At 37.5% G+C, this 21,028-nt stretch overlaps 1 protein-coding gene across 5 annotated transcripts in view; it reads left to right on the forward strand.

Moving 5' to 3' along the window:
- Nucleotides 1-21,028, forward strand: part of NALCN (sodium leak channel, non-selective) — a 228,482-nt gene that overhangs the window by 154,936 nt on the left and 52,518 nt on the right. For 4 of the 5 annotated variants that reach the window (XM_077173516.1, XM_077173517.1, XM_077173519.1 and 1 more), the window contains 3 exons: nt 13,692-13,828; nt 15,744-15,885; nt 17,343-17,414. In XM_077173516.1, the coding sequence (XP_077029631.1) occupies nt 13,692-13,828; nt 15,744-15,885; nt 17,343-17,414 (351 nt within the window). The remainder of the gene's footprint in view (nt 1-13,691; nt 13,829-15,743; nt 15,886-17,342; nt 17,415-21,028) is intronic. The other variant, XM_054627926.2, reaches the window with a different exon arrangement.

Consider the following 21,028-nt stretch of genomic DNA (forward strand, 5'->3'; position numbering starts at 1 on the left):
CAGAAGACAGTTCTGATGTTACTTTGGTTAATACCAATGAGTCTCACTATCCTGGTAATGCAAATATCATTTTGACAGACCTATTAACAGCTCCTTTATTCAGTGAGGAGCAAAACTGTACTCACACTCTATGACCCAGTTTTACTTTTCAGTGTGAAGGAGCTTTTCTTCCCTTCTGCTCCCTTCTCCCCTGATTCTTATCAATAGTTTGCTACTGCTTTTAATTGATACCACAATGACAAGTCAAACAGTGGTAATTGGCTTTTCAAGTACATGGCTTCAAAAGCTACGTTGAGTGGTACCTCAGAAGTGACATTTTGTCTGTCAGTAGAGGAGGAGTTGGAAAAGACAGGATTTGGGATGCTGAACACGTTTGGTCAGAATATGTTGATGGAGCCCTGTGCCTTTCACCAAGCACCTCTAGGCATTCAGAAGATCCAGGAAGACACCACTGACAATTTCAGCAGTTGCATCACTTCCAAATCTTGTGTGCTGAGGCTTCAGCATTAAAGTGGGAGTTTCAGCATAGTGATTTTTCATGAACATATTGTGTGAACAAGGTGTTATAATTGGTATATCTAATTTAAACACATTTGGCATAAAATTTTATATATGTGAATTTGTGTGCGAAAATCAAGGAGCTTTTTTAAGCCTAGTTAGAGTTACTTGTCTCCAGAGTATTTTTATTCTGAGAGCAGTGCTTGAGGTAATTCTAAATGGGAAATAACTATAAAATAGAATAAAAATGAAAAATTACCTTTTCATTATATCTGATTCCATGTGAATGGATTTTTAACAAGTTGCAGGGAAGATAAGTGTCAAGCACATTTCATTAACCAAGGAAAAGTACAGTAATGGTTCCACACTGAATTTAATGGACTACATAAAATGCATAAAATTCTTCTTTTCATCATAGAGGGAAGACAGGATTTTCACAAAATTCAAGTTGGTCTCCCATTTCTGGGACATATGCAGAACAATTAAATAGACATTATTTCAAAAGTAGTATGCTTTACAGAGACTGCCCATTTCTAGAAGACAAGGCAACCTTTTGAGACTGGAAAATAAGGTCATCTTGAAAACTACTCATGCTAGACTATTTCTTCTTTAATAACTAAAACATTTTTGAAAGTCCCTTAATGGCTGTAACTTCAGGACACCAGTGTTGTTTGAATTTTTTTTCTATCTCTTACCTCATCTGTCACCTTTTTTAAAAAGAGCATCAATGGATCACAAATTCTGGGTGATATGTTTTATTTTTAATGGTGAAACAAACACCTAAGTATTCATTCACAAGTCCCCAGTTCCTGGTATATGCAATCTGCCCAAAAAACTCAGAAAAATCAAGAGGGTTTCTCCTGGAGGAAGTTTTTATGGTATAAAATGGTATAAAATAGAGACCTTTCAATATTCTAGCCAAGAATCATATTCAAAGCACACATTTTTTCAAGGAAGAGGGATGAGAGTTGTGTTTGCTATGAAGGTGAGAATAGCAGTAACAAAAATGTAAATGTAAGCTTCTGCTGCTTTATGTATTTCACCAGGGGATAAAATGCTTACCTAGCTTTTATATCACCAGGAACTCATTTAATCTTTTTGTTTTATTTGGTTGATAGCAAAGGAAAAGGCAAGTGCTTGTCAGGACACATAGGTGATTCTAGATGCTCCATCCTCTGAATTAAGGGACAGTCCTGCAGCAGTTTGAAATGAAGGGTTTATGTAGCATTGCTCTTTATTTCTATAGCAGTTGGATTCATGAAAACCCATGCTGAGTTTGCCTTTGTGCCCTTCTGTGCCACAGAGGTCTGCATTGCCTTTTCTGAACGGTGCTTTATGCCCATAGGAGCCTGTGAATAGATGTACTTGTGTACACATTGTAATTAACTTCTGCATTCTTGAAAAAGAAAGTAGAGGCCTGGCCTCTGCATGAGATTTAATTCCTCCTTCATTAAAAAGAGCTAGCAGCTTAGAATAACTGATTAATTATATTTTTACTGCATTTTTTGGAGCCTGAGTCTAAGACGGGCACTTCTTTTCTACTTAGAATTCAGAGGACTTCTCCTTCTATAGTTCCTCAAGAATGGGCCCGGCACTCTTTTAAAACTGTGACAGAAGATGAGGAAGTCTGCAGGATTTTCCTGCATAATATCCAATGAGTGGGAGCACTATTTCAGAATGAAGGGAGAATTCTTACACATATCTTTCTCTTTAAAGAAGCAGTCCATAACCACAAGGATACAAAGAAAACAATCCCCATCTCTTGTGAAAGGGAAGAATAACAGCACTCAGGAATCTAGCCCTGGCTAAAATTTCATCAGCAAACTTGTGTGTGAGAAAGGGCAGCCAGTAACATCAAATTATTTCTGTTTTCATCTAGCCCAGCCATGAAGGTTTCTGAAGTAGTTTGGATCAGCCTTTATGACCTCCCATTTACCACTTGTATAGGTTTGTCTCTGTGTGTCCTTTAGTAAAATAAATCTTCTCTCTGAATTTCTGTACTGGAAAAATACTGTGTAACTGTAATGAATCTAAGATTCAGGCCACTTATGTCAAATTAAATGTTCTGCCTCTAGTTCAAAATGAGCAAACCAACCATCCACAAAAAGGCAAGGAGCAGTTAATTTGTGCAAAGACAAAGGCTCTCCTCTTTAAAGAAATGTCCTGGATTTTGGCCTCAGCTACATCTGTGAATTTTTTCTCAACTTCAGTTACATTTTCTAAGTAAAGATATTTGATTGTAAAAATACTCCACTATATGGATGGCAAATACTCAGATCTAAGTTGTATTCATTATCTTCTTAGAGAATCTAATAGACCCCAGTAATGACTTGGAAAAAAGTAGAAGTTTTTAAGAGAGGATGTATTCCTATGCACAACAGTAAAACTGAAGAGCATAATTATCTGTTGTCCTGCAGTTCATAGCTATCAGCAAATCATAGAATCACATAAAAGTCTATGCTGGAAAAGAATTCTGAAGAGCACCTGTCTAATCTGCATTAAGAGCAGGCCATTAGATGAGGTTACCCTGAGTCCTATCAGGTCAGCTCCTGGACATCTCCAGTGATAAAATTTCCTTGGCTTGTCTAGGCAACTTATTCCAGTGGATGTCTTCATAGTGAAGAATTGCTTTGTTCTGTCTAGAGAGACTCTTTATCATTAAGCAAATGGCTTATTCTTTGCTTCCTGTCCTGTGATTAGGTCTCTTTGTGAAGAGTGTTCCTTTATATTCTCTAGAACTACATTACAGAAGAAATTTTTGCGGTCCCTGCACAAACACTCTTCAATGTGGCAATTCCAAACAAATAAATTACATGGAGATCAGATCAAGTGTACAGCCACATGCTTATTTAGCTGAATGCATTTGAGGAAACAAATGCAATTGATAATAGTGTTTATAGTAAAAGCACTTGGAAAAAAAGTTTAGAAAAAGTACTGTGCACTGTGCTTGATGTTTGCTTACTCCTGTGAATAAGAGCAAGAATAATGAACTCATTATCACATTTGGTACTTACGTAAGTGGGTTTTTAGGAATATTTATCTGGTGTCTCCTTTTTTGGTCTTTGTAGAGATCATTTGTGTGTTAGAAGATTTTGTAATATTGGCCTGTGCCAGCAAAGTATCTATTTACAAGAGTGTCCAAACTCACTATAGCATGCCTTAAAAGAAGGAAACAGAAGTTTGCATTGACACGGCCAACAGAAACAAAATGCCATCTGTTACACAAGCACCTACATCACAGTCTGTGACAAATATTTTTCAGCATCTACACAAAACTTCTTCCATCCCCAAGCAGCACTCACAATTCATTTGGATCATGTAGGTTGGATTTGAAAATTGGAATTATGTTCACGTACCAGAGGTATGTATCAAGGTTTAACCCCAGCCACACAGTTGCTCCTTTACTCTAAGAATCAGAAGACTAAAAGTGAGAAAACTCATGAGCTGAGATACAGACAGTTTAATTGGTAAAGAAAAACCATAGATGCAAGCAAAGCAAAATAAGGATTCATTCACTATTTCCCATGGGCAGGCAGGTGTACAGCCATGCCTAGGAAAGCCATCTTCCATCACATGTATTGGTGACATGGGAAAAGACACCATCATTCCAAACATCCCCCATTCTCCTTCTTTCCCCAGCTTTATATACTGAGCATGATGGCATATGGTCTGAAATATCCCTTTGGTCAGCTGGGGCAGCTCCCAACCTCTAGTGTATACCCAGCCTCCTTGCTGGTGCAGTGGGGTGAGAGGCAGAAGAGGCCTTAATTCTGTTGAAGTGCTGCACAGCAATAAGGAAAACATCCCTATGTTATCAGCACTGCTTGCAGTGAGAATGCAAAACACAGCCCCATGCAGCCACTATGAAGGAAATTACCTCTACCCCAGCCAAACCCAGCAGGGTGTGTTTCCTACCGTGCAGATGAAAGTAAGTAGTGAGCCAAGTTGGATATGCCTTCTGTCCCTTCCAGTTCAGTGGTGATCTGTCTCATGTAATACCCCACACAATGCATAGGGCAGCCTATACTAATCATGTGGAATAAAAGTTTTGCATATATGGGGAAAAATTTCAGGCTTTCTATACTTAGGTCCAAAGAAGACCTAGGTAAAAGTTATCTTCCTTTGTTAAACTGTGGGCAGGGACATACACATTCTCTGCAGATTGAGTCATTTATCCCTATGACCTCTCTGCTCTTCAGCATTTTAAATACCTCTGGCTGTCTTTATCCTGATAGAAAATCAAGATGATGACTTCCTTAGTCAATCACAACCTGGTTCACTGGGTGTCTTCAGCTCTTTTTTACGTAAATGGGAGCTGCCTGTGGTGACAACCTTTGAAAGTCTGCCCACAAAATTAAAATTTCCCAGATTGGCTCTGTTTTCCTGCAAACCTGTCAGGGCAGATGAAGATGTCTGTCTCAGCTACATTTAGGCAAGGACCATTTGCAAAGCTACCTCCAGGAATCTTTCATTGTGTAGAAACTAGGATAGGAAAGCAAATATCAAGAGTCTCTGAGTTGTCTTGCAGTGGTAATTTGTTTGCTTCCCATGCAGAAGCACCCTTTCAGGTTGAAATTAATTTAACCCTAAATCTTGAAGATGAACACATTGTAACTAGTCAATATTCGTAGGGGGATAGAATATACGGAAATAAAAGTAGTATAGAAAGTAATCTTAACCCTAAGGAGTTGCAGCTGAGCCAATTATTAGAGATTAGGAACAGGCCTGACTTTAACAGGCCACAGCTGTAGCCAATAAGAAGAAGAGTGCTATAAAAGAGTGGGTTGGCAGATTGAGAGGGGAACTGGAGTTGTTGGGTGGCTGTGAGAGGAAGGAAGAGTCAGTGCTTGGAGGAGCTGCCTATGAGAAACAGCAAGGAAATATGAAACTCTTGCAATAAGGAGACAACAATATGGAACCTTTGCCATATAATGACAACAAATATTGAATGTTTGCCTTTGTATAAGAGCGGACTTCATACATCTTGTGCTTTTGTTCACTTGAAAATATTTTAGTTGCTTGTTGTTCATCACATATATAGTTCATAACAAATAATGATACCTAGTTTACATGTAGTCCCAAATTTCCCCTGGTGAAATGGAGCATGTAATGCATTTTCTGTTATAATGGAATTTTTTTTTGTAGCTTACTAACCTTTGTATAGGGAAAAAAAATGTATCTGCTACTCATGCCAAGAGAAAAATAATGACTATGAAAATGGTATTTTTCATGTTCATTATGGTACTTATATATGAAATAGCAATTAAAAGAATAGTTAGGCATGCTAGCATTAAATTTGTTTCATTTTCATTATCCATTTTAAACTATCCATCAAAATATGTACCTACCTCTAAACAGTTTTTAAATAAAAGTGTGATTTAGCTTATCTAAGATAAGTATTGACAGCATTAGGTCAATGATTTGACTGTATGCTCTTAGAGGGCTTTTTCAACCTGAATGATTCTATGAATGTATAAACTGTTTTATCTTCCTTACACTAGAGCATCTTCTCAAAGATAGTAATTTAACCAATCTGCATCAAGAGAGAAAGCTGTCCAGGACAGGCTCTCTGTCCTTAAAGCTGGCCAGCTGGCACAGCCTGGCTTGTACATACAGCAAAGTTATTTTCCTCTCCCAAAACTAGCTACCATTTAAAGGGAAGTGCCCATACTGCCTCCAGGGAGCGTGCCCAGTTGGGATAAGTGCCAAACTGTGCTCAGGCATGAGCAGGGAGAGAGCTGGCTGGCCAGAAAGGGTGCTGTCAGTCTTGCTAACAGTATAACACAGTGAGGGATCTCACTCCAGTTCTTAGACCCATAGCCCACTACTGGCACAGGTGTAGCCTTACCCTTCCCCTGTATCCAGTGAAGCAGTCACCCTGAGGTGACAGTCCATCTGGCTTCTCTCACTTATGTGTCAGTATGGGATGAGCCAATATCTGGAGTTACCTTTTCCAGTTGAATATAAGTGCCTAGAAGACTGTATGATTTACTTCCCATTTGGAGGACTGTCATTAGCTGAGATGAATGCCATCATAGATGTTGTGGCCTAGATTCATCCTGGCTATCACTGGGAGTCAGGCATCTGATTTAAAGCACATACTGGATTCAAGTTCCCTATTTAGTCAATGGAATAAAAGTAAATGTGTGAAATAAATAGCCAACCCAAGATCTGAACTGACTTCTACAAGTGTCTCTTCATAACTTTCGGCTATAAAAAGACATAACTAAATTAATTTAGGTGGCTACTTTAGTTTAAGGGCAAGAAGGTTGAACCTAGTCTGGTAAGCACATTCCTGGGGCCTGATTGCAACCTCTCCCTGCACAGAATCTTGGATTGCCCGTTTTCTTTTCATTGTATAATACTTGCCTTTGCAGAGGCAAAAATATTTGGAAATAAGGCTTAAGCGTAAACCATGTAGCAATATTTGCCAGGCTGTAGTCAGTATGAAGTAATAGCTCTGAAAAATTCATCTTATTTATCTCAGTTGATCACAGAAACTATGAAAATTTGGGTTCCTGTCTTCTTTTAGATAAACAGACTATATCTTAGCCAAATTTTGCTAGATAAGTTTTCCACTATTTGAATTGGAATCTTATCATGTTGGCAGCGTTTGTTTCTGAAGAACTGATAGGAGCTACAATTGCTGGAAGGAAGTTATTAAAAATTTGTGAAATCTTATTCAATATCTGTTAAATTTGGAAGATCTAGTGCAAAACTTAGAAAAAGTTATCTAAATGATCAATTAGGATACAGTAGTCACAGTACCAAACCATACTACACACAGCATATAAACCCTGTTACAGAGTTGTTTATTAAAGAAACAGACCTTGTGCCTATGGGAAATGAATATAGTCTGGTTCCTCCATCTGTCAGGAACTTTTTTAGTTTATTTTACTCTTATATTATCAACAGTGAAGTCTCTACTCTGAATGCCAACACCACTGTGATCATAGCTTCTGGTATATTTCTCTGAAAATTCCCCATGGCAGTGCTGAACACAGTTAAAATCAGTTTAGGTTCTGTTTAACCATGCCTACATGGGAGAATTTTTTACTGCTTGCAACGTCCCCTTTGTTTAGGTGAACCCAAAGGGTGAAATTCACTACTGGTGCATCTAAGCAGTAAAAGAGGACAAGAGAACAAGCTCCAACATTGAACCCTTATCTGTGCATGCTGCAAAACTTTTCACTCACTGCTAGCTCTCTCCTGTAGCTCCTGGTACTTTATTCCAGACAATAATTTGATATAGTTCAAGTAATATTTTAATTGAGAGATTGCTTTCAAAGAAAGAAGAGACAAAGCTCCACCGGGTTGGACTCTGAGATAGTGAGTTCTGTAGTGCTCTCCCACCTGCCACCAAACTGCCTCTCAGTTAGGCAATGCACAACCCAAATGTCATCCTACAGAGGTTCTGTGCAGGAGAATTGCACACAAAAGCTCACATGTTGTTTTAGATGCTGTGAAGAATTGGAAAAGCTGGAGAAAAATTACTGGTGTCATTATGTCTCAGGGCCACCACACAGGGCCTAGAAGAAAGAGGCAAATATTATGGCTTGAGGTCACCATGTGCCATGGGACTTTAGACAAGGGGTTAGGCTTTTGTCAATCTTTTATATAGCACTTTAGACATACTAATAAGATCCACACTTCATAAATACTTCTTTTTAACACTGTGAGTGTTAGTTTTACCCAAATTCTATTTATCCATTTTTTTTACCCAAATTTCCAGGTTGATTTTACCTTCCTTTTATTTCATAGTGCAGGGTGCTCAAACAAATTCAACATTTTTCTTCATTGTAAATGAAATTGCAGGTGTAAATAATATTAACTGAACATCTGATTTGTGTTGAATTTTAAAGCAAATGCAGGTACAAAAATGTTGTTACAATTTGATGGCAAATCTGAGTGTGTGATGTGACAGCTTACCCATATGCATATCTTCTTTTAATACAGCTCATTCACACCCAAAAATCTGCCAGGTCAATAGGATTTCAGAATAACAGAAAGGAAAAAAAATCTCATTTGATCTGCCTTCCTGATTTTTAGTTTTTTAATTATTGTCATTTAATGCTAATAGCTTGGGTTTCATTCAAAGCTCCTTTTGACGAGCAAAGGTGATGGTAAATCTGAGGACTTGGATAAATAAAAAATTCTGCAAAACTGTTGATTGGGTGCTGGTATCAGTTTGTAATGTTTTTTATCCATGTGCACTCTTGTGCTCAGTGTTTGGTGTTGGAGCACATGATAGGCTAAACATGCAATACAGATACTGTGTTGTCATTTTATTCTTCAAATACAGCCCCTAAAGAAGATTTGCAGTGAAAAATGTTGATATTTAGCAGTGCCCTGTAATGTACCAAACAATACTCATTTAAAATCATCCACTAGTGAGACCTTCTGGACTTTGGTAAAAGGTTTAAAATTTTCAGTCCCCATGAAATTATTCTGGGCAGCTGGCCAGTTCCTAAATAGGTTGTGTGGGCATCAGTGGCTAAACTTTTTATTTGGAATGATTCATTTCAGCCTGTCAAGTAAATTGAAAGAGTTAGAGCATTGCTGTATGGGTTTTTTAATAATTTTATTTCATTGAAATACTTACAGAGTGTTTAAGTGAACTTCACATACGCTTTCCTCATATACCATATGAAAACTGCATCTTTCACTCTTTCAGTTTTGCACTTTACTGGCTCCTCTTCCATGATGAGAAATAAATGAATAGAGAACAAAACAAAGTCATAATGGGTAGGTCTTTCCCTTTAGATATGGTTAATTCTTTATCTCCTTTAGCATGTTCTTACCAAAGTGTCAATATCTTAAAAACTCGTTGACTTTGTTAAATTTGAGCTTTTGATTTGTTTGGGCAAGATTTACTTTTGAGGTTGTTTCTGTCCCTAAATGCAAATCAGTGATATTAAGAGATACTCATATTAGTTTGTCCTTTGAACTGTTCAAGTGATCTTGTTCATATTACTAGACCCTGGAGCACTTCCCCCTTTCAGACCATTCCCCCTGAGAAAATCAGGAGAGTTCTGCATGTGCAGATACTTCTCACATCCTGCTTCCACAGGAGTGGATGTCAGCTGGAGGGCAGGTGTGACACTGCCTTGCATTCACCTGAATATCTGAAATGCACTGTGGCATGTTTCTTCTGCCAAACACAGAGGGAGATTATGGAAATGCAGCTCTCCTAATCAGCTCCTGATGATTGTCTCATTCCAATTCTCTAGAGATTTTTCAGCAGCTCTGCTATTAAAGGAGTTGCAGTATGTACTTTAAGAGAACTCACTACTTTCACCCTGACCACATTTACAGTGATTACTGTCTGGATGACCTTTTTTTCATTACCTGCTGTCTCCTTTATTGTGTCCTGCCTTTCTCAATCCTCCACTTTCACCACCACTCCTTTTACTGTGTATATTTAGGACAACCACTTACAGGTTCTCTTCATTTCTAAGGGCCCAGATCTTAATTATACCAAAGGTGATTTTGGCAATCACATTTTTGTAAGGAAGCCTTGAAGTCAAAAATTAATTTACAACTGCAGCTGCAATAAGTAAGATGGCTAAGACTATCCCACATAACACCTGTGCCATTGGAGAGAATTGGGACAATATAGCAGTGTCTGCTGCCACCCCATTCACAGTGTGTCTAGATCAGAAGGATTCTCTTCAGAACAGATTCAGTCTCACACTGGACTACCTGTCCCATCACACATGGGGTTCATAGCCATCCTAAGGACCAGCCATTGCTTGGGATCCTTAAGCTCAGACTGCATTTTTGAGTAACCAAGGTGTAACCAAGGTGGAGCCTGCAGTTTTTTTCCTTCCAGAAGAATCTGGAGGTTTGCCTACCAACACAGCACATAAACTCAGCCAGAAGATAAGAAGTGCTGGTGATTCAGATGTCAAACTGCTCCAGACCAAATGGAGACATGGCCATAATGCTTTCTGTGAGAAAAGGGTCACACAAACATTCTTTTCACCTATAAGTCTGCCTTTCCTCACAGCTGTCTTTTGGATTGATCTAAGACAATTATGTGAACAGATCAGGGAGAGCTTGGTGTTCAGGGACCTGTAAGTATTATTCAAAAAAACACAGGAATCCCAAATTAAAATATCCTCTCTGACATTCCTCGCCATTTAAGTGCTATTTGGAAAAGTGCATCTGTGTTCAGAGTGGACAGGTGTAATGTATGTGTTGTGCAATAAATCTACTCTTGTAAACTCAAGCAGCATATAAGTAGTGACATAGACAAAGAAATTCTTCAATGGCTTTACAGATGTTAATGTTTTTACCATCCACAAGAGAATTTAGCCAGCCTAGGCTGACAAAACATTGTTGAGCATTTCCAGTAGGCTCTTGGGCTGCAGATGGAGGGCTATGCAGAGCAAATCAGGCCAGTGTGCATTTCTTTATCAATAGTAAGAGTAAGAAATAAAATCCAGAAATCATAGAGAAAAATGTCTGGATATTTTGAGTTTATTGGGTTAGTTGGGTCTAACTGTTGCTAGAAACATTCTGCACCATCATAGCCCCATTTCAAATAATCCTGTACCTTTAAAAATCTGTGTTTGTCAAGTGTTAGAGAAAGTTGAAATACAAAGATTCTAAGCAGCAATACAAACCAGGATGTGTGTCGTGTGGAGCAACAATTACACCCTAAGTGCACAGAGAAGAACTCAGGGAAGCTAAATGCCTCGCACTCCCCAGTATGTAATATTATCACAGCATGAATAATTGGAGATATTCTATAGAACTGCCTTGACTTTAGGTTTTTTTAAAGCCTATCTTAAATCATTCTCCTATCCCCTTCTTTACCTTTTGAACTATACAGTTTTCTGCTTTCAATGTCTCTGTGCTCTGTTCTGCACTTAGACTTAAGCAACATTGCAGCACTCTGTATTCTGTATACACTGACTTATGAAAACAGGACTTCATAGCTCTAAGTGATATTGTCTATGCCTAAAATATGCATATTTATGCAATGTTTTCTTACTGAAAAACAAGTGTCAGAAACTGGAAACCTTTCTTTCCTCTAAAAATAATCCCTTCCCAAAGCTTTCAACAGTAGAGTGTTGCAGAAAAGCCCTGTTGGATTATCCAATTAATTTCCTTTTCAGTGGAAGATCTTTTTTGGCAATACTATGACATTTCAGGGGTTCTGACTAGTCTGATTTTGAAATTATAAGGCACTTTCCCTCTGGAGAGCTCTCTGAACACTCAGAGATTTTCCCATAAGGCTAGTAATCTTTATTCTCACCCTAGAAATTCTGTTTCTTATTTTTGTTCTCTCATTCCTTTATTTTGTGTACACTATTGTATTCTTGAAGTAATTTATTTTCAAATATTTATTACGTAAATTTGCTCCATCTCCCCTGCTCTTACTTTATCAGTTATAGTAGATGGGGAGTAAATAATGAAACCCTTTAAGTCTTTCTCTTCTTTTTCTCTTTTGTCCCAGTTGGTTAACACAGCTCTCCCCTGGTTTCATGGCTCTCTTCAGCACTATTTTGTCTCGTCAGTGAGAAAATGGTTAAACAGCATTTAGAAATTTATGCATACCCAGATATGTTCTCTTCAAAGCAGCACAGAAATGAGCTGGGAACTTGTGTATCATTCTTCATACCCCTGTAATATCTAACCAACAAAGCTTTGTTGTGAACATAACCTTTGGCTGGTAATGCAATTGGTGCTCAAACTGGCCTTTTGATGCTATATTGAAGTCCAAGTTCTTGTTTAGTTTCTGCTCTTATTCTTTATCTAGAATTCTTTCAGTCTCTTATTTCCTGCCACTGTTTCTAAATGTGTCCTTTTCCTTGTCCAATGTGGTATTTCCAACTCTTCACGTTTTAATATCATGTGCACCAAAGTCATAATTTCTTCCTTTTAAGGATTAATAGAGCAGTGAAACAAGACTGGACACAATACAGATTTATGCAACATTCCCCTTTTATTCTGAATCAGCTTTACCATTAATTATTAGCCTTTGTTTGTAGCTGTTCAGTTTTCTGCAGTTTTCAGCCCACATGACAACTTCTATCCAACTGACTATGAATTGATTTTCATTTTAAGCTGGCCTGTGGCTGGAAGTGGTGATGTTGCTGATAGCATGACAGTGCAGCAGAGCAGTTTTTCTTCTACAGCATGCTGTGGGAACATGCATTTCACTAGGCAGGGCAAATGAGAATTAAAGCTCTGTTTGAATTCCTGGGCTATTGCCCCTGGTAAAAATCTGTAGCTGGTGTCTATCAACAGTATTCCCTGCAGGTGCTGATGGTGAAAATGTCTTTTAAAATTTAAGCTTCTAATCCTTTGCTTACAAGCAGGGACGAGATGAAGAATTGGAATTTCAGTTGGATGCATGCTCAAATAGTATACAATGCACATACAGTTTAAAATAAATGTGAAAATTAATTTCACTGCTTCTTTTTGACTTTGTATTTTGTTGCAATAACACACCTGAATTGCTACATAAGGTAATCAGTATTCAGGAATCATATCTCTATATCATATCTGTTTATCTTATATTTTTAGCCATCACCTGTCCATGTATATACATGTATCTGTCTTTTCTGTATTTGGATGGGTGATATTCCATTGAATAATTGGTTTTGGATAATTATAAATACAACATTTGTTATATGATTTGCCATAGCTGAGTATCACTGATGTAGATGGATTCTTTTGAGTTCTTTGTCATTACTTATAATACTCATCTACATGCAATTGTCCTGTTATTTTGTGTTCTGGGAGCTGGATTCTCTTAAAATTTCTTGCCTTTTAAAGTGCTGTGTTTTCTTTGTGTCAGAGAGCTTTCAGCATATACAGGAAGGTGTGCCTAATAAGAAAAGGTCTTGGGTGTTTATTTGATGAAAGTGTTAGAATCTATGAAGAAAACATAGAAATAAGCATATTGAATAGGGCACAAATATGCTTTGTACTTTAAAATTAAAATTATTAGCAATCCTCCCATTTTATGTCTGTCGGTTAAAAGCATGGTATCGTTAGGCATTTGTAATCTTCTAGCACAAGCCATTAACTTGTATCAAATTTACCTTCTGTAGGTCTTTGCTGCCATCTTCTGCTTCTTTCAATTATTGCCATTGTTGTTATTTGGATTCTGAAAAATGAGTGGGATATTAGAGAGCAAATTTCCCTTTCTGTTATTTTTTTTATTTCTTTGTTTTCAGCTAAAGCAAAGTGAAGCTAATGCAGATACAAAGGAGAAGCTTCCCTTGCGTCTACGCATCTTTGAAAAATTTCCAAACAGGCCACAAATGGTGAAAATCTCAAAGCTTCCTTCAGATTTCACAGTTCCAAAAATAAGGTATTGAAATATTTCCTTTGCTAGCATGTTGTAAACTTTTTTGAGGCCACATAACACCCAAAATATTTAACTTTTTTTTTTTCTTGTCTGTTAGGCAGATAGTTCAGAAAATAAGAAATGAAACAGAATTAACATAGGCATTCAAAAGATGTAGCATTTTGGGTATACCTCATTTCTCTCATTTGGGGAAAAACAATACTAGTATTCCTTATACCTTATTCATGAAAGCAGCTAGACTGATCAGAACTGACACAAGTACAATATAACTGAAAAGTGTGTTGTTTCTCCTTTCCTTTGGATTTTAGTTTCTTGGCTCATATAGATGACTTGCAGTCTAATGGGTTCTCATGGAGGTTTTTAAAGCTAGGGTGAAATGGCAGTAAATCATTAGAGAGGATAAAACAGAGCATCTAATACCAGTTAGCCTGTGATGACCTTGTCCTTGTTTTGTATTTATGTAGTTACCTTTTTCCTGTGAAACTCACTTTAACTAAAGATCAGATGCTCAGTGATCTACTTGATCATTCTTTACTGTGGGGGTGGTGAGGCACTGGCACAGGTTGCCCAGAGAAGCTGTGGATGCTTCCACACCCCTGGAAGTGTTCAAGGCCAGGCTGGATGGAGCTCTGAACACCCTGGTCTAGTGGAAGGTGTCCCTGCCCATGGCAGGCAAGGTGGAACAAGATGATCTCTAAGGTCCCTTCCAACCCAAACCATTCTGCAAATCTGCGATCATCAGTTAGAGTACAATTATTTTTCCGTGGTGTCAAAAAGTCTGACAGAAATCCAAGGGCCTCTCTAGTATATACAGGCTGCAAAGTCTGCTGACATGCCACAAGCTGGCTGAACAGATCCTTTAAGTGCCCATGTCAATGTCCTCAACAAGCACATGCCAGAAGAGAGAACGATGTGAAGGATTGCTGCCATTGTTCGAGTCTACCAAGGTTACATTTCTTTTGATTAAATTCACAAGGAAGCTAAGTCAATTGGCTTGACCTGTTTGTAGTACCTTATCTGAACAAAAGGAATAATGCTGGTCAGAAGGGTCATGAAAAGCAACCTTCCAGACCTCAAGGAAACAATCACAGATGCTTTACTTTTAGTATCAAAGTACCCTTTGGTTATATATGGAGGGTGTTCTTCTCCTAGTCCTAGTCTTTTTTGTTATTTCTTTGTAGTTGTGTTTTTCCCAGCATATTCTGTACCCATGATCCTATTAACTACTGAAACAGACTTCAAACTAGCACTAGCAAATCATATCTTTAAATCTGAAGCTATTGTACTATGTAGCAATATCTCTCCAGAGAAAAGTTAGTTTTGACATAGTTCACACTGAAAGAGGCAACTCTACTGAACTTAAAATATGGCAAGATGAATGTATATTTGTTGTAAACAGAAATGCTTCTGCTTTTTAAACATGGCATATGTGAGGCACAGAATTGCTGAAGCGCCTTAATAATGACATTCAAAGCAGTTATGTGAACAGATGTTGTTTGAAATCTTCAAGAAAGAATTTCATGCAGAGAGTATGTTTCATTTGGATTATATCAGCATTTGATTTACATTGAAGTAACAACTTGCTGTTTAATGAGCTCAAAAGAGCTGAAAACTGCAAAAGGCACTTGAAATATTTAGCACTTTATTTGGTAAATAAATAAATAATAAAGCAATTTTTTTTCAATCTACATGCAAGAGATCCAACTCCCAATTCAGTTATGGATTTCTTTAATAAATGAATTCAGGTGTTATCAGTTGTTCTGGCACTCTGTTCATTTATGCATCTATACCCCAGTACAACTTTTTCTCAGGAGTTTATCCATCTCAGCACTAATGGATTGTGACATGTCAGAAGGAAATCCGAATATTAACTCTTCTTGGGGTTTTAATGTGTCAATATCCTCTATTTGTTCCCAAGGGAAAGTTTTATGAAGCAGTTTATTGATCGCCAGCAGCAAGATACCAGCTGTTTGCTGCGAAGACTTCCTTCAGCATCTTCTTCCTCATGTGACCACTCTAAAAGATCAGCCATTGAAGAAAACAGATATATTGATCAAAAGGTAAATCGAGAGTATAGGGTAGTATATATCTTGCCTAGAGTATTGTGAGAAAAGGAATCAAATTATTCAGTTTGTCAAACTACATAAAAAGTGAGTAAAAGCTAGGATGATTGAATGTAGGGTAAAAGGTTATGTTTAATTCAGCCTAAAACCGACATCATAGCAGATCCTATTCTGGTTTAAATTTTCCCATCTCCTTTGAATTCAAAATTCAAGATTTGATACATTACTTGTTTAATGCATGCATCATCTGAAGCAATTTTTTGAAACAGTTCTGCTGCTAATCACTGAGAAGCTAGTGGAAAATTAAAGTTTCTGAATATCACACTGGATTTTTGAGTGCCTTGAATACTACTGCAACCTTGAAAACACACTTCACTGATGGAAGTGTGAAGGAAGGAATAAAGCCTAAATGGACATCATCTACTTTAACAAGCAGAGCAGAAAAATTGGATAAGTTATTAATATCTCTGTGTAATCACTGAAGATGAGTAAAAATTTAAAATTATTCTAATTATTTAGAGGCCATTACTCTATCTGTAAGCCTGGGAGTCACTAGAAAACAGACCCTGAACAGATATATTTGATACCCATTATGCTAAAAGCTGCTAATCTCCCATGGATGGTTAGATTTGAAAAAATACTAGCACTGCTTGGAATGATGACCATGATGATGATGATGATGATGATGATGCCAGCAGCATAAGTACATGTATCTGACTTCTGACACCTTATAAATCTAAAGGGGTGAGAAAAAATATTCACGTCCATCATGGAAGATAAGTGGTTTCCCAGATTTCTTGTGGCATCTACAGAGATATCAGTCCTTGACCACTTATAATATTGCATAATTTAGTGACATTTTTATAGACAAAAGAAAAGTACTTTCAGTATTATTATGTTTCAGTATTGTTCACCGTTGAATCCTCTTTGAATATTAACATCTGTGTTTTTTAAAAACATTTTAAGTTACGCAATCACAGACAAGAAAATAGAGCCTATGCATTACTGTTCTATAGTATAATTGGCTTTCCTAGTGTGTGTTTGTAGCCATAACCCAGGGCAGCATTCATACAGGCAGAGTTGCACAGCTAAGAGGCAGAATTGGGAAAGGACAGTTGGGGAAAACATTACTCCTCTGATAATGAATTAAAATAGACAATTTGTAAACTAGTGTTAATTGCCATTTCTAGTTCTGTGCAAGAGCCTGTTCTTGTGGCTGATGTATTCTATGGCATCAGTAAACCAAAGCTGAGCAGCATGACCTGGGAGGGAGGACTGTGGCAAAATATGGCATATCAGGCCAAGAAGGCTGTAGGAAGTAGTCAAGCCTACGTGGACATCATCTGCTTTAACAAGCACAGCAGGAAAACTGGATAAGTTATTAAATGGCAAACCTAGGGGCTAGCAGAACTGTGCCAAACATCACTAATAATGGATCTCAAACACTATGCCAGGGTAATCAGAGTACATTTCTACCATGTAATGAAGAGATGAACAAAGACCTTAAAGTTGTCTCAGCCGCACAGGTAAGTCCATAGTATGCAATGCAGAGCTGTGCAGTGGCTCAGTAGATCTGTTTACATGAATATATTTTAGATATATTAAATTCCATCTTAATTCCTTTTGCTTGCTGTTTAAAAAAGTGAATTGTTACTGTGTTTGAAGACAGATGAATACATGGCACAGTTTATTCAATGATATCTTGCAGTATGAAAACAGAATGCTGCATTCTTTTCAAATTTTCGCTTCCCTTCAAAAGCAAATATGCATTATCTGACTAATTTTTTAATTTAAATAAGATTTGCAAATTGGTTTTGCACTATTCAAGCTGCTTTAGGCACATACTTTAGTATCCCCATACCTCAAGGGTAGGAACAACGATGAGTAGTATTTCTGATAAATGCAGCTAAAAACAAGATATTTTACACATTCCTATTAAGAGGAGATAGCACTAAGAAGGATTTTTGAAAGTAATTATTCTAGCTTTCTATAGTTACAGTTGCCAAGGCAACCTAATTTTTGTATGATCAAATCTTCTTAAAAATATCCTTAAAACAAACTTGGAATGACTGGTTGTGCTTAAGTATTAACCTTACATTTATACTTTACTTTTCTTGTAAAAAAAGAAACATCACAAAACATTTTACTGATCTCAGTGCCTGGCAGGATGCCTTCCCACTGCTCCTGTGAGCAGTGAGATGGCTTCAGAAACTTTTCATATGCTTTTGCATTGTAGTTGATGAGGAAAAAGTGGAATTAAAAAGGTAGAATAAAAAGGTGAGATCCTGCTGGCAGATCTGACTCTGTCCTTCCTTTGTGGTAGCTGAACTGTGGCTCGTCCCTCCAGTTACTCCTGGACTTAAGTCAGTATCTCTGTGTTCCACACCTGCTTAATTGATAGGAATCCCTTACATTCCCCTATTTTCCCCTTATTTCTACTTCAGGAATATTCTTTTTTTTTCCTTTCTATAAAAATCTGCCACTATATGGAATTGTGTTTAGAATCAATCTGCCCATAATTTGTGCTGATCAATAAAGCAGATTTTATATATGTTCTGTTATAGAATGAATTTAGTGTTTTCACTATTATAATTATTATAATTACCCACTTCCTTTAAAAGTTAAGGTGTAAAGGGGGAGTAGATTTTCAGTGCATTCCTCTTTTTTTTTTTTTTCAAGGAATTCTACCTTCTCAAAAGAACTGGAAAAATTATTTTTGGTGTAAATCACTGTAACTATGACTACAATCCATTTGATATGATTTTCATCTATGCCAAATCAAAATAACATCTTTGGGAAATAGATTTCTTTGCTATATTCCTTTTTTTGTTGTCAAGTCTGTGAGTTCCATGGTGTTTTCTCTTCCAAATTTTTAAACTGTTGTGAAAGTTATAAACTAACCAAGCACTATTGTAAGAAATCACTTTTAGATACCTAAATGCCCTTTACATTTTTTACATCCCCTAAGAGTTCTCTGTCAGTATGTGGAGTCTGAGTAGGTGTGTGGATACAGATTGTACCATGTTCTTCCTTCTGTATCCAATGCCAGCAACACCTGGGCTCTCCCACAAACAGATGCTTAGCACTGTGCTTTGTTTGAGTTGTTTATTATTATCTGTAACATTTGGTGTGTAAAACTGGGATTCTCTGGGCTTCTCTGAACTTAACACTGATGGAAATGCAGGATGGTCATTTTTTGCTCTCCACTTGAGGTCCTGCAGAGCAAATTTACTTAACCTCAGTGATCTTGCCACACACCTACCCTCCTGTGTGCTGATCGAGTCTGTCCTGATGTTGTCTGCAGGCCATGAGTTGAAGAACCCATGGTCGAATTAGAGAAACCAGGATTGTTCAGATTGGTCAGCATTCCCCCAGTGGTAGTAGAAAGCACTGTGAAGGTATTTTCTGGTAAAAGAAGGAAGAATTCCTGGAGAAAGTGCAAGATTAAAAGAGGGATTTAGGGTATTAAATGTACATTGTAGGTGAGGGAAAAGGGGAGTATTAGGGACAGAGAGGAAAGTTTTCTTTTATACTTCTACACTTGTATGAAAATTATTCACAGTATGCTGGGAATTTCCTTAGATAACCAATATTTCAGTAAATTCTTGGCCAGAAGCACTGGATGAAGTATGGAAACATAATTTTAGTGTGAGTGGGTGCATGAGAAGATAGGAAGTTGGCAGAAAATAAGGACATCTCAGTGGCTTTCACATAGCCTGAAGTATAGTTGTAGCAAGTTTCAGGGGGACAAAGAATTAAATTAACGTGAGATTTACAACAAATCAGATGTCCAGTGGAATACATCTGAGTTGGCTGTAGAGCATTGGCTTTGCCTTCTTAACTTCAAGACTGGAATCAGAGGGGCACAGAAACCCTTCAAAGTGCTCTCCTAAGAGACATTCAAGTTTTAGCAAACCTTGCAGAAAATTACTGTGAGATGGACATTTCTGAACTGGTTAATTATCCTTGGCCCAACAACACAGCACATGGCTGTTAGATTAAAGTTCAAGACTGACAGACTCATGAGATGAACTTTGAAAATGCTTATGGTTCAAAATGTACAGATAGTACAGATAACCCATGTGCATGTCCACAACAAAGTGGCAAAGCAGGAGTGAATTGCAAAAGAAAGTACGAGAGCATTTAATATATCCATGTATTTTATACTTCAGACTTGGAGCATCTCCCACTTAATTGAAGGAATATAATCAAGTCAGCTCCCTTATTTCACCACTTATAAATTGGATAGTAGCAAAGGTATTTTCTATTTTCTCTCCCTTCTATCATCCTGTTTCTTTGCTGACTCCTTTCACATGTATGAGTTCTGGTTTTAGTTCTGCAAGCAAAGCAGTTAGTAGCCATTCCTTTGTCTGGTGGGAGCCAGGTGCAGCACTAAGGTCTAGCTCCTGGGAAAGCTTGGTCTCCCACACCATGTGGCTCTCCCACTGATTTCCTGCTTGCAGCAGAATGTACCTTTGTGAAGGGAGGTTGGGGTCAGGAAGTGAAAGCTGATCTCAGAGGTAGCCAGAGCCATGACCATGGAGGACTGTGAATATTCAGCGGCAGACCTCGTCTGAAATCTGTCTTTAACATATTTTGTTAATATCATAGATACTGCTTTTTTGAACTGCTGAGACATGCCACCTAATCTTGATGTTTTTGTTTAATCTGGATATATGGTCTGTGATGGTTTTTTTTTTCTGACCTATGCTCAGCTTCTTTAACTATTCTGTTTCTCGAGGAAAAAAAAAACCCAATCTTCTGAGAGTATTCCAAAATTATTTTTCTTTGCAGAAAGTATTTGTAATTGTAAAAGTTGAAATAGCCTTTCAGGTTTTCTAAGGCATATATTTTAGTATAAAAGACCAGATGTCCCAAGATACCTTCCAGAAAACCATCAGGGGTGAAGACATGCTCATAAGTTTTATCTATACGTTTTTCCTTAAAACTAAGGATAGAATTAATAAATTACAATGTTCAGAATTTCTGTTTCTTACTGTAATAAACTTATGTCCCAAGTTAATCAACCTCTCTGAATTTTATTTTGGGCATTCAGTTGTGCAAAGCACAACTGAAAAAGATACAATAGTGTTGTGTTCCTTATTATTATTTTCTGTAAGTAATTTGAAAGAATAATTTT

This window comes from Agelaius phoeniceus, chromosome 2 (genome assembly GCF_051311805.1).
Source record: "Agelaius phoeniceus isolate bAgePho1 chromosome 2, bAgePho1.hap1, whole genome shotgun sequence".
Taxonomy (NCBI): Eukaryota; Metazoa; Chordata; class Aves; order Passeriformes; family Icteridae; genus Agelaius; species Agelaius phoeniceus.